We start from the raw sequence: 21,175 nt of genomic DNA, 5'->3' as shown, positions 1-21,175 counted from the left end.
AACATAGAAACATGGAAGACGGGGTGAATGGTGCTGCCGTGAGCCGTCAGGGAGCTCTAATCGGTACGCCAGCTTTCCCACACGCCGTTGCACTTGATACGGCCCAAAGAATCGTCTCCCCAGCTTTGGATGCTCCTTGTGGAAGAGGGATATCTGCCGATAGGGCTTCAATTTCAACAAAACCCACTCTCCTTCTTGAAATTCTTGATCGCGGCGGTGCTTATCTGCCTGTTTCTTCATGCGGCTTCGAGCCTGGTGCAAATAGAAGCCCAATTCATCATTGAGGATTTCACGGATCCTCAAGAAGGAGTCGACTTCCACCACGGGGGAAGTGCCAGGAACGTAACCAGGGGGCAGGTTCATAGGAAAGCCATGGAGTGCCTCATGTGGGGTCATCTGGATGGCAGAGTGGAACGATCCATTGTAGCAAAATTCAGCCCAAGACAAATAGGACGTCCATAATTGTGGCCGAGAATGGGTAAATGCTCGAAGGTATTGCTCCAGGGAACGATTTGTCACTTCCGTTTGACCGTTGCTCTGTGGGTGGTAGGCAGTGCTATAGTGCAAGCGTGTTTCGCTGTGCTCGAACAGGTTGCGCCAGAATTTACTGAGGAAAATAGGATCCCTGTCCGAGACAATCACCGAAGGAAACCCATGAAGTTTAACAACAGCTGCAATGAAAATTTTGGCCACTGAAGAAGCAGTGAACCCTGCCCGTAGCGGCTCAAAGTGAGCTGTTTTACTAAAGCGGTCCACCACCACCATTATCGCAGAGTACTCGGCTGATTTTGGCAATTGCACTATGAAATCCATGGAGAGCTCCATCCAGGGGCCTTTAGGAACCGGCAAGGGGTTGAGGAGGCCAGCTTGCTTTGCAGGCACATATTTTGTGGTTTGACAAACTTCACATTCCTTAATCATTTTGTGAATGTCTCTACAAAGTCCAGGCCAAAAGAAGACACTACCAAGGGCCTTAAAAGTCTTCAGTTCCCCTTGATGTCCCGCCATGGGTGTAGAATGGAACTCCTTGAGTAACTGATTGCGCAGACCTTCAAAATCTGGCACCCAAATTCTGCCCCGGTAAGTTAGCAACCCTTCTTGGAATAGGAATTCAGGGTTGAGGGACCCTTGGTTATATTGTGCTATCATTGATTGGGTTTCTTGATCTTCTGCAGTGGCGCGCAAGAGCAAGGGCCGTAATGTGGATTGCACCGTTGAGAATGCCTGGAATTGCACCTCTGGATTCCCATCACCCTGTCTGGATAAGGCATCAGCAGCCTTATTAGTCTTGCCAGAACGATATATGACCTCAAAATCATATCCCAAAAGCTTGGTCAGATAGAATTGCTGCTCAGAGGTCAACACCACCTGTGACATTAATTCACGTAAGCCTTGGTGATCTGTCTTGATACAGAAACGGCGCCCTAGTAAGTAATGCCGCTACTTTGCCACCGCTTGGGTAATAGCGTACAATTCCCTGACATAAGCTGATGCCACCTTTAATTTGCTACTAAGTTTCTTACTAAAATAAGCAAGGGGATGCCCTTTTTGGGACAACACTGCACCAATTCCTTGGGCTGACGCATCAGTTTCGACTGTAAATGGCAGATTGAAATCGGGTAAGGCTAATACCGGAGTACGAGTAAGGGCTGACTTTAACTCCTCAAATGCAATCTCCGCTGCCTGCTCCCAATGAAAATTATTACGTTTGAGAAGTTTAGTGAGTGGAGCCGCCAGTTGCGCATATCTTGCGACAAACCTCCAATAGTACCCAGTGAGGCCGAGAAAGCCCCGCAGCTGTTTCAAGTTCACTGGCTTGGGCCATTCAACAATTGCCTTAATTTTAGAGTTGTCAATCTGCACTCATTCCTTGCCCACCACATGACCTAGGTATTCAACTTCTTGTTGGCAAAATGTACATTTAGAGAGCTTGGCCACAAATTGATGTTGTTGTAAGACTGACAGTGCTGTTCTTAAATGTGCAATGTGTTCTTCCTTGGATTTGCTGTAAATAAGTATATCATCGAAAAACACTGCAATAAATTTCCGGAGATACGGCCGAAACACCTTATTCATGGTTGCCTGAAATGTTGAAGGGACATTGGTAAGACCAAAAGGCATCACCACAAATTCGTAATGGCCAAGGTGCGTACGGAAGGCGGTCTTTGGAATATCCTCGTCCCGAACTCGAATCTGGTGGTAACCCGAACGCAAGTCAATTTTGGAGAAATAAGCAGCACCAAATAGTTCATCAAGAATTTCATCAATAGTGGGAATGGGAAACTTATCTTTAATGGTAATGATATTAAGGGCTCGGTAGTCAACACAAAACCGCCAACTGCCATCTTTCTTGCGTACAAGCAGCACAGGACTAGAGAAGGCGCTGTGACTTTCGCGGATTACCCCGGACTGCAACATTTCCTCTACCAGCCTCTCAATCTCTTCTTTCTGATAATGTGGGTAGCGATACGGTCGCACATTGACTGGGTCAGCCCCCGGTTGTAAGTGAATCTGATGCTCAATTTCTCTTGGAGGTGGCAAGGTTTCTGGTTCTTTGAAAACTTCTTGATATTCAGATAACAACAACTGGACAGCTTCATCCTGTTCAGTTTGTGGCCTTGTAATTGAGGGATCAATGACTCGCAAGTGTAAGAAGGAAGCAATGACGTCAGCCGATACCATTTTATTCAAAGCCCGATTGCCCACTGCCCCAGGTTGGAATAGCCTCTCACCCTGCAGCTTAACCGTGAGATCACCCACCTTAAATTCCATGGTCAAGTGCATATAGTTCATTGTCACATCACTCAATTGCATCAACCATTGTGCACCGAGCACCACGTCTGCTCCTTTAATATCCAAGATAAAGGTTTCCAAATGAAATTCATACCCTTGCATGCGCAATGGGATATCATTGCACTTGGAAGCACACCCGATGCACTCACCATTGCCCACATAGACATTCAGCAGATGCACCGGAGTCAATGGTAACTTCAATCTCTTGGCAGTGGACTCCTTCATGAAGTTATGTGTGCTGCCGCCATCAACGAGCACCATAACCAGCAACCCTTCACACGTTCCTGCCACTCGGATAGTCTCTGGGTGGTAAGCTCCAATCATAGCATTGAAACTAATCTCCACCACCTCATCATCAGAGAGTTCAGGGGAAGAATGGAGTGGTTCATGGTCTGAGAGTGGAAAGTCACTTGGTCTATCTCTTGTTAGCTCCTCTAGCTCTTCACCACCAACGAGCAGCAAGTAAGAAGACTTGCATTTATGGCCCGTAGAGTATTTCTCGTCGCAATAGTAACACAACCCTTTATCCCTTCTTTGTTTGATCTCGGCCGCCGATAAGCGACGATGGTTGGTGGTCGCTGCAGCAGTGGCCGTGTTGCTGGCCTTTCCCGGAGATGTCACGTGGGTAGGAGGGTTTCTTGTAGTGCCAAATTGAGATGGTGAGACTCCTGTCGCTGCTCGACCACCGTGCGGTCTCAAATTCAATGCACCCACTTGATTCTTCTGCTCATGCAGCTTTGCAAGAGCCACGGCCTCAACATATGACCGCGGTTTAGCCAGCATCAACTCACATTTCAGCATCTCTGTGAGCCCAGCTACAAACAAGGATGTCAGCCACTCTTCACTTTGCCCCGCGTTACCTGGTTGGAGAGTTCCTCGAATTGATGTTGGTAAGCCGAAACAGTAGTCACCTGCTTGAGTTCCTTCAAAGCCGCCTTGGGATCGTGGAAAATGCTGTGGCCGAAACGAACACAGAGTGCTTCCACAAAACTCTCCCAAGTATGGTTGATAGAGTTGTTGATGCACCATTGATACCAAGTGTAAGCTGGTCCTGTCATGTGGAAGGAGAGCATACGAACTCTCCATGTCTCCGGCACCGAATAGAGCTCAAAATATTCTTGTGTACGGAACGTCCACTCCTCTACCTTTTCACCATCAAACATGGGTAGCTCTGTTTTCATTCCCTTCGGCCAGTTCGGAAGTCGCGATTCCGCTGTGTACTCCGATAAATCGCCGGGACCACCACGATCGGTAACAACCTGCTTCAGCTTCAAGGAATCCCAAAGCATTTTCTCAATGTTCTTCACTGACGTCTCGACGGAACCGATACGCTCCTGGGTACCATTGAGTTGAGCCATGGTCTCAATCTGGCCCCGTTGCAGTGCTGCGATCTCCGAGCGGTTCTGCTCGCATACATCCTCCAGACGGAAAAGGGGAGTTCCTGGTTCCATGATAGAACCCTCTCAACGAAAGCACCAAATGTTAGAGGACAATGCAATTTCACAATTATCAACTAAGTCAGTGAATATCAACATAATTAGAATAAAATGGAAATGGAATTGATGAACCAAAAAACAATAACAGAAATTCACTCTCCCATCTTCGAGTCAGGGATGACTCCACTCACTAACTGTCTAGATTGTTCCTACCTTTCTCTCTCCTTTTCTTTTTCTTAAATCCCTATCAGATCCTAACAACTTTGTCTATTATTACCATGCTCTCTAATTCATTTACCCATTACATAGTCCCTAGCCTAATATGGCATCTTTCGCTTTCTTTTGTTAACAATTAGACTAGTGTCACTACTCTCTTCTTCTTCCCTTGTTGGATTCAGCTGTTGAGATGGTCTTGGAGTAGTAACTGTCTCATGGAATTATCATAAAAAGTAGTAGAGACTAGAGAGGTTATCATCAACAAAAGTTTGCTAGAGTTTGACTTAAAACTTTTTACGCTAGCTACTTATTCATCCATGTATTAATCAATTTAGTCACATTCAAGCTAAGGGATGAAAATACCTTAACATAAAATTGTAATGGAGTAACCTATGTACTAGCGTCTCACCCTGGCAAGCAACCTTGGATTTGTCCCTTTTGGTCAAGTTATTCTCTAGAAAAAACTTGTATCAGAGACATAACTAATAGCCTACTTGTTTTACTTTTACCTAATGGAGCCCTCCAATGACCAATTGGAATTCTCTTTATTCGTTATTTCTTTTATGCACACTGAATGGTGTAATTTTAATTTTGACATAAGTATATAATATACTAACTTGATCAACTTTAAACAGATTTAGGTACCTAGCTTCAAAGAATTTTATATTTAAAGTAATTACCAACTTTGATATTAATTTAGTGCTTTACTCAATTATAATTAATAAAACTCAATTATAATAACAGATATGTTACACATATAAGTTTTTTGACTTACAAGTCTTACAAGTTAGGTCAAACTTAACAGAAGTTACGCTCATCCACAAAAGCATGTTAACACGCGCATCACGTTTTCGAAGTGCTCTTTCACCATTACGAACGACTCTTCTTCTTCTTCCACGATGAAAACCACAACTGTCATTTTTTTCGCGTTTCTCCTCCTCCTCATCTTCTTTCTTCTTCTTCTCCTTCTTCTTTGTGTTTCTCCTCCTTTTTCTTCATGTGTTTCATCTTCGTCGTCATATTTCTCCTCCTTCTTCTTTTAATTTTGCAATATTATGTATTTTTTTCTTCTTTGTTTGATTTTTTTCTCCCAAAAAGAATTGTGAGAATATGAAATAAGAAGATGAAGAAGAAAAAAACAGAAGATGAGGAAGAGGAAGATGAAAAGTTTTTAATTATGCGAAACTTATCAGAATAAAAATACACTCAAATATCTTTGTTTTACACTCAAATTTACTGCAAATACAGAAATAAGTTATGCTACGTGTACATTAAAATTAGCCACCAAAGTCAGCCACCAGTATAAAACACATACTGGAATACAAATGACAAATATACATTGAAAATAAATTAAAGCACACACGTATTTATACACAAATACATTGGTGACTGATTTTAGTGTACAAATAGCATTTTTGTACAGAAAAATATTTCCTCTAATGTTGCATATATTTTTTCTTCTTCTTTTACTTATTTCTTTCTTTCTTTTAGTTAAATGAATGTAAGTTCATCATCTTTCAAATAATTTTGCAGCATTATGTGTTTCTTCTTCTTCTTTATTTGATTTTTTTGTTTTTATTCTTGTTAAGAGAGTAAAACAAGAAGAAACTAGAGAAGATAAAATAAAAAGAAAAAGATGAATAAGAAAAAAAGAAGAAGAAGATGGTGATGATGATGAAAAAAAAAGTAGCAACAGAAGATGAAGAGGAAAAAGAGGAAAATTTTTGAATTATGCAAAACTTATCAGAATAAAAATTACACCCAAATATCTTCGTTTTACACCCAATATCTTCGTGTTACACCTAAATTTGCTGTAAATTAAATACAGAAAAATGTTTCCTCTAATGCTGTATTTTTTTCTTCTGAATTGAACCACACCTCAGCCATTTGATTAGATTCAAAAACAATAATTAATTTTATTCTGAGTCAATTGACAATCTGAACTTGAAATTATTCATTATATTCAACAACGAGATAATTGATGATGGAGGAAAAAGAGAAAAAGAAAAGAAGAGAAAAAAATCCAATGAAAATAAGAGGAAGAGGAGAAGGAAGATGTAGTGTTGATGATGACGATAACGAAAAAAAAAAATAACGAAGAAGAATGTGCAATAACATGAAGAAGAAGAAGAACGTGCACATATTAATTGAAAAATTTGTTAACAAAAAGTGTAAAACATACATACCATAAAAGGTACATTTTAGATGTAAATAAATTTCAAAATTTATAAAACTTATATAATAAAAAGATTTGTAAGTGAAAATTAATTCTTATAATAATAATACAAATAAAAATGCTATATAAAAAGGTCTCTACATCACTACATGCCCTAAGCGATAGGTGTGTCCCTATTGTACCATAAAATATGTTTTATTAGTTGAGTTAAATAGTAAGGTTAATATTGTTGTTGGTCATGTGACACCATTATAAACGACCAAGTTAATCATACTTTAGAAAAAATTTTAAGTATATCGAAAATATTAATGTTCTAATTATTTTAACTGTTGATTTTAATTAATATATATTATATATTGTTTTTATAATTTAGATCAATGATTAAAATAAATATTTTAATACACTTGAAATTCTTTTCATACTTTACTCCAAACCATTAGAAAGGACCGTTAGTACTTGTCGGTACCATAGTGTCACATCCTACAACATCTTGCTCCATATAACAAATTAACTATGATGCTAAACATTTTTTAAAAAATAAATAAATAAATTTTCAATAACTAATTTATAAATAAAACGTTTCATGGCAATGTATCTTCAATTGGGTATAAACTTGATTTTTGTTTCATTGATGACTACATTAATTTATTTCAAGTGTCCTATAGTTTATAATAATTAATCACAAAATGAGACATTTCTTTATTTTGACATTATTTTTCTCTCAAGAAAAGTTAGGATGAAATGAATCATATACATTTTTTTTGTTAGCATACTACACTATATATTAAGATTTTAAAAACTAGACTGATCATTAAACCGTTTTAGTTATTAATTTATTAGTTTATTAATTTAATCGGTTTAACTAAAATTCAATCAAAAAATTTATTTTATAATAAAAAATAAAAAATTATAAATAAATACACCATACAATATAATTATAATCTAATATAAATTTTTAAATATCTTCTAAATTTCAATTTGAGTAGCACAGAATAATGACAACAACACTAAAGAAGAAAGTTATGCAGAAGTTAAATAGAAGAGATGAATATTATGCAAAGGAATAATATCATGACTCTTGGAAACAAACTCTAAATTATTATTAGAAAGTTACTCCTTTAAACCACACTTGGCTAAAGCCTTATATATTTTCCTTAATTTAGGAATCTAACCCGAAAGCACTAAATAAGTTAAAGATTACACAAGGCCAACTAATACAACTGATTATACTTCTTTCAATCTTGTTCTTGATCATCTTATTCTTTAAAATAAAAGAGTTATTCTCCTTTATAATCCAAAAAAAAGAAATGTTCTGACAAATAAAATGAAGAACAGAAAACGAAAATAAAAGAAATGAAACCATTAACAAAATTTTCAGCACAATTTTAACAGACATTCACTAGAAAATTAAAATCACCTAATTTTGAATGATTCAATCCAAAGCAGAGAACAATACAGCATTTGGTGAGAGGAAACATGGTTTGGAGAACGAAAATTGTTCTGAGCAAAAAAATAAAGAACAGATAATGAAAATTAAAAAATTAAGCCATTGCCTTCGAGAAAAAAGTTGTGCGCCTGCGATTGGTGAGAGGGAACAAGATTTGGAGACTTGGAGAACGCCGAAAGGATGAAGAGAGAAGCCACTGAGTGCGATGGACAGCGACTGTGGCCCACTCCTTGCGGCGGTGGTGGAGGCTAGGGTTGAGGGTAGTTCTGCTTTCTGAAAGAAGGAGATTGGTGAAGGGGCTGGGGGCACAAGGCACAACGGAAGAAGAAACGGTGGCCCCTAAGTGCAACGGACGGCAACGCTGAAGCTCTCCTTGCAGCGGTGGGCGAGACTGTAACCTAGGGTAGGGAGTTGAGAGAGGAGAGAGTCTGCGGAATGGGGTTGGAGGGAGAGTGGGTGACTGATCCAGGAAAGAAGAGAAATTTTTTATCCCTAAAGCTAAAAACATAAAACGACGACGTTTCTTCAAAATCGGCCGGGTCTCAGTTCGGTTCGACTGACCGGTTCAACTATTTAAATGCGATTTTTTATTTGAACGGTTTTTATTGATAACTGAATCGTATTAACTTTCGGTTTGTGGTTGGAATGATCCGACCGGTCGGTTCAGTCCAATTTTTAGAACATTGGTATATAGTACTCATGTAGTGTGTGTGAATATGTGATGTATGGATGTAATGCAGGGACAATCAAATTTACTTAACCTAAAAAAAAGCTTCTCGAAGAGCGAAATTTGTTCAAAAACCATTTTAAATGGAGATTCAGAAGCAAAAATTTTTTTCTGTGGGAGTAAGAATGGAGGGCAGAATTCCTGCCATGCAAATGCGAGAACTCAAGCACAATTCTCTATTTTCACTAATTTTTTAATTATTAAATTCATTTAAATACTTTTAATAATTCATTTTTAAAATATTTTTTTTAAATTTAATCTTAATTTAAATTTTTTTTCCATAATACTAATATTATTCTGTCTTATTTTTCACTCTCTTTTTTTCATAATTATGGTATGTGTTTTATATTTTTAAACTTTTAATTTTAGACAACATTCTATTTGTATAATGTAAATAATGTTTTGTAATTTTTTAAATTTTTTATTAAAATTTTTATATAAATTATTAACATAAAAAGACAGAAAATAGACTTTTTGCAAAAATGGAGTCCCATAAAAAATGAAGAGAAAATTTTTAAACGGCTCCTCACAATTATCTCAAAAAATAACGAGGCACTTAACAAAAAAAAATATTTAACCCGTCCCTGAATTTTATTTTTATAAGACTGATTAACTCCTGTGTCAGTATTTTTTTTAGTACAGAAGCTAATCAGTCCCATAAAAATAAAATTCAGAGGCCGAGTTGAGTATTTTTGTTAAAAACCTCCTAATCCTTTTGAGATAATTGTCCGGGACCGAGTTGAATATTCACTCAAAAATGGAAATGGACAATCATATTCCCCACGATAAAAATTGGAAGCGAAAACAAAGAGTAAAATCTAGAGACAACTAACTTGGATTTGTCGAGTGGTCAACTCACTCGTCCGTTTAAGTAAGTGTTGGGAGTTCGAATCCCGTCTTGTGCATGCAGCAACTCCTTAACTAGCAGTAAACCTTTAAATAGAATTCAAATCCGCAACAAATTAGTCGTTACCCTGTCGAGTCGTAGAATACCACCGCAAACCTTGATGCTATCCGCACATGTAGCTATAGCATGTATCATAGTCATAACTTATAACTTATAGGTGTCAAATTCTTAACAGTTGAATTAATGGATTCGATTATAATTGAATTAAATAGAAAATACTAAAAGATCAATATTTTAAATTAAAAAATAGAGTTATAATTCAAACATAAGACAAATCAAAATAATAATTTTCGGACAAAAATAGAACATTTTACACATTATAAACAAAATTAAAACTTAGTAGAAAGGACAGACGTTAGAAAATGAGAGAGCGCTTTACTGCTTTACCATGCATTAGAATATTTAATACGATTGAAAAAGAAAATTGGAAAAATAACCTGACCTCTGAGTCTCTGACCTGGTGGCACTTTGGTCCTTCTCCGCTCTCTCTCACGCGTCTTCTTTCTCTCCCCCTCTCTCTCTCAATCGAGCTCACATGAACCAGGTATCTATGTATTTATTTACACGATCTTTTTCTGTTACTGTTACTGAACTCTTTGCAAAGACAACTTCAACTATCGTTACTATTTCAGTTTCATTTGGGAATCCCCTTTTTCGCCAACGAACTTGTTTGATTCTCAAGTTCCAGCCAGCTTCCTTCTAGTGCCGCCAAGTATGGATCTTTGCGACTTTGCCTTCACTTTAATAATTTCAAACTCCTTTATTAAATCTCTCTCTCGCTCTCTCTCTCTGTGCCAAAACTTCATTTCAAGCTACTTTCTATTGATTGATGTTGACTCTGTGATCTTAGGCTCTGTTGCGCTCTTGGTGAAACGATGTAATGTGCTTGTCAGTGGATTTAATTGAAATTGATTTCTTATATGCATGCATATTTGCTTATTGTCAGGTAGGGACTAGGGATGAGGGGTTTCATTCACCATTTTCAATACTTAGCTGAAACTCTCTCTTTGTATTACCCGGAGGCATATCACTCCATATCTGCCGAATTCATTGCCCTTGCTTTTTGCTTATTTCCTTGAGGAGTTTATTGGCTTCCTCTTCTGCCAGATCATGCTTGCTTAAGCTCTTAAGTTGAGATCAGTGTTTGACAAAGTCAACTTCACATCCATCACTCAGAAAGAAAGACAGAAGCAGAATTGATGTAAATTGTCTGATTGGGCGACCTTCCATCTAAGTCGAATTTGCTGCGATCTGATCTGGGATATTGTTTGCAGAATTTACAATGGACTCTATTCAAAATAAAGTTCATTACTGTTGTGTTTCTAAGGGTAATCACATCCTGTACGCATATAATGGTGGAGACCAAGAACTTGAGAATGTGGCAACCTTGTGCTTGGAGATGGCTCCTCCTTTCCACAGGTGGTATTTTGAGACCCTAGGTAGAAGGACTTACGGATTTCTCATGGAGGAAGGGCATGCTTACTTTGCAATTGTTGATGAAGGTGTTGGTAACTCTCAAGTTCTTCGGTTTTTGGAGCATGTCAGGGATGAATACCAAAAGCTAGCTAGAAAGGGTTCGAGGGGCAAATTACAAAACACAAATTCAACTCACATTCAGGAAAAACTGGTTCCTGTCATTCAGAATCTGATTACTTCATTGGAGAGTGTCTCACATGGCAGCAATCGGAGGGATCGAACTTGCCCATCTTTTCATGCCAACTTGTCTCCTTCACCAAGTAACTTGAATAGACAAATTGAAGGTGCTAGTTCAACAAAAGCTCCTCTATTGGGAAAATCTAGCAAGCCAGAGAAAAAGAAAATAAAGGATCATGTGATTGCTATGAGAGATCTTGAGTTAGAGGAGCATAGAAAATCCACAGACAGAGGACCAAAGGCTGATTTAGGAAATCTGGATTGCATTAGCCAAGGTGGTGCAGGTGCATCGCCCTCTTTGCAAAAGGATATGGGTTCAATGAGGATGAGATCAGGCCCTCAAAACATTCGCAAGAAATGGTGGCACCAAGTACGCATTGTTCTAGCAATTGATGCAGCTGTATGTATAGTATTATTTATCATCTGGTTATTTATATGCCGTGGCTTATCCTGCATTCGATAGAGTTAAATCCCTTATGACGTAACTCTGTTTAAATTATTATCACGTTGGAATTGAGATCTTCCATGCATGATCTGATCAACAACAGAGATCAGTTTCTCTGTGGAGCATGTTGGTGGAAGTTACATATTTGTCTTCTCACAGAGACGTTTTCTGCTTATAAGGCATGTGCTTCCTTCTGGTCACCCATTTATCGCTATTTTAATTCAAATGTTCACTGTACAGCTTCACCTATTTTTAAAGTGCATGTATATGAATTTTGGATATTGGGAAGAATTTAAAGTGATTATTGGTCTATTTAAAGTATATCTTTTTTAGGTAATTATTGTTTTCTAGTATAGAGGACTACTATTATCAAGTACCTTTTTTGTTAAACAATAAACTTGCTTGAGAATTTTATGTTTTAGCCTGAATCAAACCTTTCTTAAGATCAAATTTGTTGCTAGTGGTATTATCCTTTCATTTGATGGGCTCATTTTACAGAACATTACTGGTACTAGTTTTAGAACTCGTAAATGTAATTGATAATCAGAACCGTAGGACCTTATTTTTAATCCTTTGTGTTAAAGGTGTTTGATGGACTGATTCAAATAAAATCATCAATTGTTGGAATGTAGTATAGACTGGATTAAATATTCACAATTCAAAGTTAGATGTATATATTGAATAACTTTGACTGGTGAACCCAACATTTTATAATTAGTGTTTTCCCTCAGTTTCATCATCAGAACTGTGCTGGGTCAAATAATCCAGCGAGGTCGTGGCCTTCTTATGTCTTTTCTATTGGGCATGTCCTTGTTATACCTATGAAGAAGTCAAGATTACTTGTGAATTTTGATATGCAACTTGAATTCAATATCTCAGTGGCTTACATGTTATGATATATGGACTGAAAAGTTTCATGAGTTTCAAGTCGGGGATTAGTGAAAGAATGAATACCATCATTCAGACATAAAATACATTAAAGTGGTTCATGAAATCTCAAGGATTCCCCAAAACAATAATTCTTAAGCTTAGATTATATTTGGTAGTGTTTGACTTCTGTCTCGGAATAAAAATAACAATTATATTTACTGTCATATTAGTTTTGTGTTACTTTGCTTTGTTTATATATATTTATAATTTGCTAGTACTTAGAACAATTAAGTCTGAAAGAATTTGAAGATCGCATGCGAATATAGAGGAAGCTGTGAAATAGAGATTCCTATGGTAAGGTTTTGAATTGTATTATGATGGCTTAGAGTTGAAAGGTACTTTCTTTTACTATAGTTGGTGAAACTTTACTCGCTTGATGAATTGCATTTTCTTGAATTCAAGAAGTTGAGTTAATAAGAAATTAATAATTAGTTTAGTTGGCATTTCAGGAGAATGAATTGCTCGAATAAGGATGTGGGTCTAAAGAGACATATAAATTGTAAAATTGATTTAGTTTACTTGCGAGAGATAGGTTTCATTTGGAGCTTTAATGACCTAGTCTTGGTTTTACTATTTCTATGATGAGCTCATGTTTAATACTTCAACTCTATTGTGTGTGTAAGTTTAGCAAAGAAACCAAACTCTATTTTTAAATTTTAGATTTTTTTATTGGGGTGCTAATAAATAAATTGGCAGATATTATCAACAGAGTATTTAAATAACTGCTAAGAGTGTCGTCAATTTTAGTAAACTAGTTTCATCATGTGGCCAAGAAGCTTACAGATCAACTAGAATCGGTCCCAAGTCTTTTAAAACTTTGTTCAAAGTTAGATCCTTCTTCACATGCCAGCATTTCTTCCCCTTTATGACATACCTTTACTTTGCAAATGGCAATTAGTTTCGTGTCTCTAGGATGAACTAAAAGTCCATAATAATAAGCAATATTGCTGTAATCCTGGGTTCACAATAAAGCCTACATTTGATAACCATTTAAAACCTAAGTATTGTAAAATCATACGTTGATCTGTTATCTTGCATAGGATCTACCATGAAGTTGAGTCCATATTAGCATTTCTCTTAATAATGAACTGATCTTTCCAATTGAATAAGACTATCATATATTACCCCCTCGTCAAACACTAGTTAGTATTGATGGTTGATGATAGGGTTGAATTGCATCAATTAAAAGTGAGGAACTGTTACTTTACCCTATTGAGGTACTTGCATTCGGTTTTAACCCAGCATGCCGAGGCCCAGCAGCAGTAAAGTACTTTATATGAAGAGGGGAAAAGATCAAACAAAAAGGTTGTGATTTTATTTTATTTTTATACTCATGTATCAGAATAGTATGAGCAAAGTTTTGGGGTACAGTAAGGCGATAGATTGTGGTGTTGTCTTCTCTGTTTGTTTTGGGCAGCGTAACCTTCAAATGAGAGAAAAGCTAAGGAAGAAGGTGTGGTGTGTGAGAGAGCACTTGGTATTGGTCCACTTCAAATACATACACACCTAGTATTATTATTAGTCTTTCGTATCATAACATCAATAATAACAATTAGTTATATACAGTAGTTATCCATGCCTTGCTTCATGGCCACTTCTTTCTTCCCTATCTTTAATCTGTTGGTTCTTTTCGGAAAGAGAAAGGCTCCTTTATTTATTTATTATTGGATCGGTGTGGTTTTGTTCTGTTGGTTCTTTGGTCTTATTTACTGGGTGGCGCATCATTATTACACATACAAGTAAAAGCAAATTGATTCTTTTCTTGTTTGCTTGGGGTGGGGGCATCATGGCTTCAAGTTCTAAGGTTTGATGATGCAACAAGTGTCGTGCTTCCCTTAACCTTAGCTTTATTTATGTCACATGTCCTACGCCTTTTTCATTAACTCCACGGATTAAGTGGGAGGTAGACATGAATTTGCAACCAATTGTGAATGGCATTTCCACGTGACTCGTTATTAGCTAGCTAGCTTCCATAATTTGATGCATCGATGATCGATCCACTTCATTAATTCATTGAGATTTCTATATAAACAAACGGGCAGGCCCTCCTCACCTGGGACACATTGAAGTTATAATTATATTACACTTATCCTGTGATTGCGATGAGATGAGAGGAGAGGGACCATTGACCAAATCCAATGAGGTAACAGCCAGCAATGTCTCTAACTAGTCATTCAAATGAAATTGCTCCCTGATTTGCAACCACCACCCACTACTATTGTTGTTGTATCTTAAGAGCCTTGCCAGCGGATCCTCTTAAATCTTAGTTATTAGTCCACCGCTTGCGTAATATTAAATTGGATTGGAACAAATTAAGGTACTGGGGTCAAGCACAACTGCTACTAATTAAGATGATACAACGTAACCAACAAATTAAGTGCAACATAGATTCATCAACATGATGTAGTGTGTCATATTGCGATGTAGCTCGTGAGCCTTGCCTAGATTCACTCTCGTTCACGGTAATGCTTACTTTGTAGTGACCTCGTTTGATGTAGGCCATAGCAGAGACTATAGGGAAAGGAAATTCAAAGAGCAGCAGCAGGAGATACATATTATATAGGACGTGGATTTATTTTGAATATGGATGTGTTATCTGCTAAATAGAAATGAAAGCAAAGTGTGTGTGTGTGTGTGTGTGTGTGTGTGTGTGTGAAAAGCGGCAGGAGCAGAATGGAAGTATATAAATATAAATAACATTAAAAAATGATATAGACAGAGAGAGAGAGAGACAGACAGTACCGAATACAAAATAATACTGTACTGTACATGTAAAAAGAATCGGTGATTTTGTTTGATAGCAGAAAAAATCTATTGTATAACGTATAGTAGCAGTAGGGTATAGAAGTGTGAAATATAAGGGATAAAGGTAGGACCAGCCCCTTGAAGGTTGTAGTAGTACAATAGTATACAACGACCTGCTCCTACAGGCTACAGCTACTGAATTTAAAGATTGAGCGTGTTGTGTAAGTGTGTCACGCTCACACTCAGACACGTTAGTTTCATTTTGATATTCTTCATGTATAAACATGTGTATCTCTGCATCACAACTTTAATCATAAATGTTTCCGCCATTACCATTACTACTACTTCTTTACGAATGCATGGGTAGTCTCTCAGCTCAGCTGTATTAGCGGCTATACACTAATACTACTCTCGCCCTCATCCTTCTCGTGATTACCATTTCAACCTTTTACTTTCCCCCCTTCTCTCTCTCTCTCTCTCTCTGTTCAAACTTCAAACCCTAGCCTTGGGGCTATTCACTCTTGCACGCCTATCCTTAATGCTCACACCTCTTCGTTCCAGGTAATTTCTCTAACTTTTCCCATTCTTCATTGTCTTCTTTTTCAATTAGTTTTCGGTCATGGGGATTATGTGTCTCTCATCGTGCAATTATTTTTAGCTTTGATTTAATTGAAAGCTCAAGTTTTTTTTTTTTTTTTTGGAGGGTGGAAGGGGGGAGGGTTATCTTTTCTTCTGCGCTTTTAATTTTCAAGCTTGCATTTAATTCGATCGCTGGAAATGAAATCAATTAAATGAATTTTTCTTATTGCTTCGACCACTCTAGGTTTGCTGTTGTATAGGTTTAAATTCAACTCTAATTTTAATGGGAAATATGATCGCAAAAGTTTCAGGTTGGGATGGTTCGTTAAGTGGGAGGAGTTGATCAAATGGTTCTGCTGAGAAGTGTGACGGAAGAGTGAAGTGGCAGTTGTTTGGATCATCTGATCAGGTACATCTATCCAATATGGAAGCTTCTTCCAGTACATGTGAGATAGTGGAGTCAAGGGAAGATATCATTTCTGAGTTCAAAGTGGCTGAAAAACCTGAGTGTAGTTATGCCAACAAATCAGGGAAAAAGTATTCTATCGAGGATGATATTAATCGTCTTTTCCAGGGTATTGACATTAAAAGTTCATCTAGAGGTCTTGGTGCATCACGCTCACACAAGAGTGCTCTTAAGAGGCCAATAAAAGTTAGTTCAGCTCAGGCCTCAGGAATCGGCATCTCCGAACCTGTTAGTTTGAAGCAGGCATTTAGAGGTTTGTGCATTTCTCAGGCGTCGGAAATGGCTGCTTTGAAGAGACTCTCAAAGCCATGCAGTTCGTCACGAGTATCAGAGGCTGGCAACATCAAAAAGTTATACACAGCAGTTGTAGATGAGGGCAAACAGAACTTGCTGGAAATCTCCCTGGTGCCAGAGGCATCTGCCCATTCTGATAAATTGCCCAGGGTCTCAATATCCATATCAAATTCAAGTGCTAATCATTCTGTTCCCTTGGCTGATGCCACAAACCTGAAAGAAACTACAACCAGGCTTGCTTCTCGAGATCAGATTGTTCCTCTTCCATCAGAAGTTGAAGCTGAAAAACTGACACTTGCAAATTTTTCACCGACTGCTTGTGCAAATGAGATTGTGCCGGAGGGCAGAATGGATCCTGCTGCTGCTCACAGTTTTTCAATGGCAGATAAGGGACACAAAGCAAATATACTTTGTGTGTCTTCTCCTTCCTGCTCTAGTACTGGTGATGGAGTGGATAAACCCACAAGCAGCCATACATGTTTAGCAAAGTCAATAGTCAGTAGCAAGAACTTCTTTAAGAAAAAAGTAAAGCAAGATGTTTGTTCTGCCTCAAGCAGCTCCACTCCATGCCTGAGAAAAGTTGACAACAATTTGGGATCTATTGCAAATACTTTGGACAAAGAAACAGACAATTCTGATTTGAAGCATGAAACGAAAGGAAACCAAAAGCTGTCTCCCAGTAGTTCAAACGGTAGCATTGAAATTAACTCAATCAACTCTGGTAAGGACTCATGCAAACCTGGTTTCACGTTAAATTGCAACAAGAGAACCAAATTTCAAGTGACAAAAGTTGAAGAGAAATCAAGATCAAAGGAAAAGGGTGAGTTCTCCCAAAGCTCAAAAAGTAGCATTGGTGAGTATAGTAGTAGCACAAGCATCAGCGAGGAGAGCAATCTAAGTGGTTCCAGTCGCATTGGCTACAGGCCTCATATGTCAAAACATCTGAGATGGGAAGCTATTCGAGCTGTTCAGCAGCATGGTAATTTAAGTTTGAGGCACTTTAAGCTGCTAAGGAAGCTTGGTAGCGGGGATATTGGAACTGTTTATCTTGCAGAACTAATTGGGACAAACTGCCTTTTTGCCTTAAAGGTGATGGACAATGAATTCTTGGCAAGCCGGAAGAAAATGTTCAGGGCTCAAACTGAACGAGAGATCCTACAGATGCTGGATCATCCATTTTTTCCTACGCTATATTCCCATATCTCCACAGATAAGCTTTCTTGCTTGGTCATGGAGTATTGTCCAGGTGGTGATCTGCATGTATTACGGCAGAGGCAGCCATATCGGAGTTTCTTGGAACAAGCAGCTAGGTAGGATTCATGGGCTATCTTCAGCCTTTCTTATTCATCATTTAAAGATATCTATTATTTTGACGTTCAATATCGTCCACATAGTGTAGTATTGTGCACTTGCGTTCTCAAGCTACTTTTCTTTTCTTTTTTCTCAAAAGAAGTGCAGTTGTAATTCGTTGTAGCATTCATCAACTCTGGTTATGCTGGCTCATTCTCAGGTTTTATGTTGCTGAGGTTCTTCTTGCCTTGGAGTACTTGCACATGCTGGGAGTTGTATATCGAGATCTAAAGCCAGAAAATATCCTAGTGCGAGAAGATGGCCACATTATGCTGACAGATTTTGACTTGTCACTGAGATGTTCCGTGAATCCAATGCTAGTAAAATCATCTTCTCCGGAGGAGGTGGATGGAACAAGAAAAATGTCGAGTCCATGCTCAGATGCCAGCTGCATTCAGCCTTTCTGTCTCCAACCTGATTGGCAAGTCTCCTGCTTTACTCCCATTTTAATATCCGGCGGAGCGAAATCTCGAAAGACAAAGGCTGATGCTCAGGTTGGTCCACTGCCACAGCTCGTGGTGGAGCCTATTAGCGCTCGATCTAACTCCTTTGTTGGAACCTATGAATATCTTGCTCCGGAGATCATCAAAGGTGAGGGTCACGGGAGTGCCGTGGATTGGTGGACTTTCGGTATATTTTTGTTTGAGCTTTTGTATGGTAGGACTCCCTTCAAGGGCCAATCAAATGAGGATACGTTATCCAACGTTGTGTCGCAAAGCCTTAAGTTCCCAGGTGCTCCTATTGTCAGTTTCCATGCTAGAGATTTGATCAGAGGATTGTTGATAAAGGATCCTGAAACTCGGTTAGGTTCTGTCAAAGGAGCTGCTGAAATAAAGCAGCATCCCTTCTTTGAAGGACTGAACTGGGCTCTAATACGATGTGCAGCGCCACCAGAGCTCCCCAAATTTCGTGATTTCGGAAGTCGTGCTCCATCTATGGCTGCTCAGAAGGAGAATGCAAACGATTTAGAGGACACAGAAGATTGTGAGGAGTTTGAGTTGTTTTAGTTTGACTCGTCTTTGCTACTCCCCCCTCCTGGCCCTTTTCTTTCATCTTTCCTCCTTATTTCTTATTCCATGTAACACTTAATCTATATATAGCAGCTTATAGTGTTAATGTAATTCAAACAGATAGATTAGTATATAAAGGAAACATGGGAATTTCTTTAGTTTTACCTCTCATATTATCAATGATATCTCTCTCTTGTTTTGTATCCGGCCCTGGATTCTGTACAATTTATGTTATTACATTCCTAAGTCATATCCACTAATCCATTTTTTCTGTGAGCTAGCATTTAAACAGGGGCGGAGCATGTTTTTGTGCCACTTCGATTCATTTCTCTGCATCAGGAAGGAAAAGGTTTAGCATAAGAATTTGTTCCGCTTTGGACGTATTATATTATGTTGAATGTCTTTCTCTGGTCTAATGTGAAATATTAATGATGCAGGATACTTGATGTGGACATCCTTAATATAACCTGGATTGGATGCGAACCAAAGACCAGGACATGATCAGAGTCAACTGGAGAACATAACAGCAGAGTGATAGATGATTTTTTTTTTTAATTTTAAAAAGAAAAAAGGATCTTCAATCTTCAATGTTATATGTTTTAAATAGCTCGAGTCCATTTTAAATGCAGTGATAGAGATGCAGAGTTTTAAACTTTTAATGGATTAAGTTTGAAAACAGTAGGTGTAAGTTTATAATTAATTTAGTAGAACTCGGCCCATAAGGCAGCACAGAGAGAGCGGAGTGAGTGAGTAGACAACAGAGAGACAAATGTTAGGAGCAACCTGGTGTGGTGTTTCTACCATTCATTCCCCCATTATGTTCATGTTCATGTTGCACCTTAGTCATTGAGGTGTTCATGAACTTGTTTCAATTGATAACATCCACTTCCTCGCCACCCTTAGTTTTTGAATTTTTTTTGTCAGGTTGAATGACCCTCTTCGGTCTTGAGCATTATAACATCACAATATTCATTCACAGTATACACACATACAACATTACGAATTCGATCCATTATTTACTTCAGCTAAATCTCAAAGCCGAATGTACTTATTACAAGCCAAGAAATGTCACTCGTAAGTCAGTCTTGTGTGTCTCATCACCCTTGGTTTAGTTAATTAGATATTTTGGATATACTTTATGTTGGATTGGATCCTTGCGCCAACCCAAGTTGGGCATGCGTGCTTCCTTACCATAACCATGCCCAAACACACCATGGATTAAATTAACCATAGTTGTCAGAATCGAACCGGTGATCGAACCAGTCAAACTACTGGATTACTGGGTCATTGGTTCAACCGGTGAGTCACTAATTGAACTGGTTAATCCGGTCCTGTGTAAATAAAAAATAAAAAATAATAAAATAATTTAAAGTTTAAATTTAAAATACATATTTTTACTAACATTTTAAGAATATTCAACTATTCTAAAATAATATGAAACAGAAATAATAAGCATTTTATTAATTTTATTCTATCATAAATATTTTATTTTGTTTTTATATTAAAATAATAATTATTTTCAAATTTTAATAATTTATTAATAAATTTATATCTATTATACTATTATATACTACAAGTATTTATTAAAAAATAATATTAATAGATATTACATAATTATGAAAAGAAAAAATAAGTGAATTTATAATTATTGTTAAATAAAAATATAATTAATTTAAAAATAAATGAGTTTATAACTAAAATTAAAATAAATTAAATAGAAGTAAATATATTTGATAAAAAATATTTATATATATAATAATTTGTAAATATATTAAGTAAAATTATGTGACATCCTGGTGGTTGTGACTTGCTCATTTTTTATTGAGGACAGGGTTCGAACCCCACCCCACCCATTTTGTAAAATTTTAATTTTCAGCGGTTCGATTTTACTGGTTTTCACCAATTTACTCCAAATTTGACCGGTTCACACCGGTTTGCTTCCTTATTCGGTCTAATTGACGAATCGGATTGGTTCAAGGTCCGGTTCACTAATTTTTCGGT

General features: G+C 37.4%; 3 protein-coding genes across 9 annotated transcripts; 2 read left to right on the top strand and 1 right to left on the bottom strand.

Annotated features, from left to right (window-relative positions):
* Window positions 1-1,863: 1,863 nt before the first annotated feature.
* Window positions 1,864-3,594, bottom strand: LOC130981596 (uncharacterized). The gene has a single exon (XM_057905177.1). It carries the CDS (start codon window positions 3,592-3,594, stop codon window positions 1,864-1,866), a length of 1,731 nt encoding a protein of 576 aa, XP_057761160.1.
* A 6,495-nt stretch (window positions 3,595-10,089) lies between these two features.
* On the top strand, window positions 10,090-12,212 carry LOC130982187 (phytolongin Phyl1.1). 5 transcript variants are annotated; one of them, XM_057906070.1, is made up of 3 exons: window positions 10,121-10,246; window positions 10,335-10,414; window positions 10,649-12,212. In XM_057906070.1, exon 3 carries the CDS (start codon window positions 10,985-10,987, stop codon window positions 11,816-11,818), a length of 834 nt encoding a protein of 277 aa, XP_057762053.1. In that variant the 5' UTR covers window positions 10,121-10,246; window positions 10,335-10,414; window positions 10,649-10,984; the 3' UTR covers window positions 11,819-12,212. The 5 variants fall into 5 exon arrangements, with proteins under 5 accessions (XP_057762054.1, XP_057762053.1, XP_057762055.1 ...); XM_057906072.1 differs by having other exon boundaries at window positions 10,128-10,246; window positions 10,810-12,212; XM_057906071.1 differs by lacking the exon at window positions 10,335-10,414 and having other exon boundaries at window positions 10,090-10,246.
* A 3,477-nt stretch (window positions 12,213-15,689) lies between these two features.
* Window positions 15,690-19,998, top strand: LOC130981989 (serine/threonine-protein kinase D6PKL1-like). 3 transcript variants are annotated; one of them, XR_009087070.1, is made up of 4 exons: window positions 15,691-16,036; window positions 16,366-18,124; window positions 18,325-19,523; window positions 19,612-19,997. XR_009087070.1 is itself a non-coding variant. In XM_057905778.1 (3 exons), the coding sequence occupies exons 2-3, from the start codon at window positions 16,479-16,481 to the stop codon at window positions 19,169-19,171; spliced, it is 2,493 nt and encodes an 830-aa protein (XP_057761761.1). In that variant the 5' UTR covers window positions 15,690-16,036; window positions 16,360-16,478; the 3' UTR covers window positions 19,172-19,998. The 3 variants fall into 3 exon arrangements, 2 of the variants coding, with proteins under 2 accessions (XP_057761761.1, XP_057761760.1); XM_057905778.1 differs by having other exon boundaries at window positions 15,690-16,036; window positions 16,360-18,124; window positions 18,325-19,998; XM_057905777.1 differs by having other exon boundaries at window positions 18,325-19,998.
* The last annotated feature ends 1,177 nt before the right edge of the window (window positions 19,999-21,175 follow it).

This window comes from Arachis stenosperma, chromosome 5 (assembly GCF_014773155.1).
Source record: "Arachis stenosperma cultivar V10309 chromosome 5, arast.V10309.gnm1.PFL2, whole genome shotgun sequence".
Classification (NCBI taxonomy): domain Eukaryota; kingdom Viridiplantae; phylum Streptophyta; class Magnoliopsida; order Fabales; family Fabaceae; genus Arachis; species Arachis stenosperma.
Note: the sequence above shows the minus strand (reverse complement) of the source record. Positions and strands in the feature narration are given on the sequence as shown.

What these genes read in the sequence shown, in the direction of transcription:
- LOC130981596 (XM_057905177.1), bottom strand. Translation starts at nt 3,594, where the DNA reads ATGCTGAAATGTGAGTTGATGCTGGCTAAACCGCGGTCATATGTTGAG.
- LOC130982187 (XM_057906071.1), top strand. Translation starts at nt 10,985, where the DNA reads ATGGACTCTATTCAAAATAAAGTTCATTACTGTTGTGTTTCTAAGGGT.
- LOC130981989 (XM_057905778.1), top strand. Translation starts at nt 16,479, where the DNA reads ATGGAAGCTTCTTCCAGTACATGTGAGATAGTGGAGTCAAGGGAAGAT. An exon ending in TTCTTGGAACAAGCAGCTAG is followed by an intron (nt 18,125 to 18,324) that starts GTAGGATTCATG and finishes GCTCATTCTCAG; the next exon opens with GTTTTATGTTGCTGAGGTTC.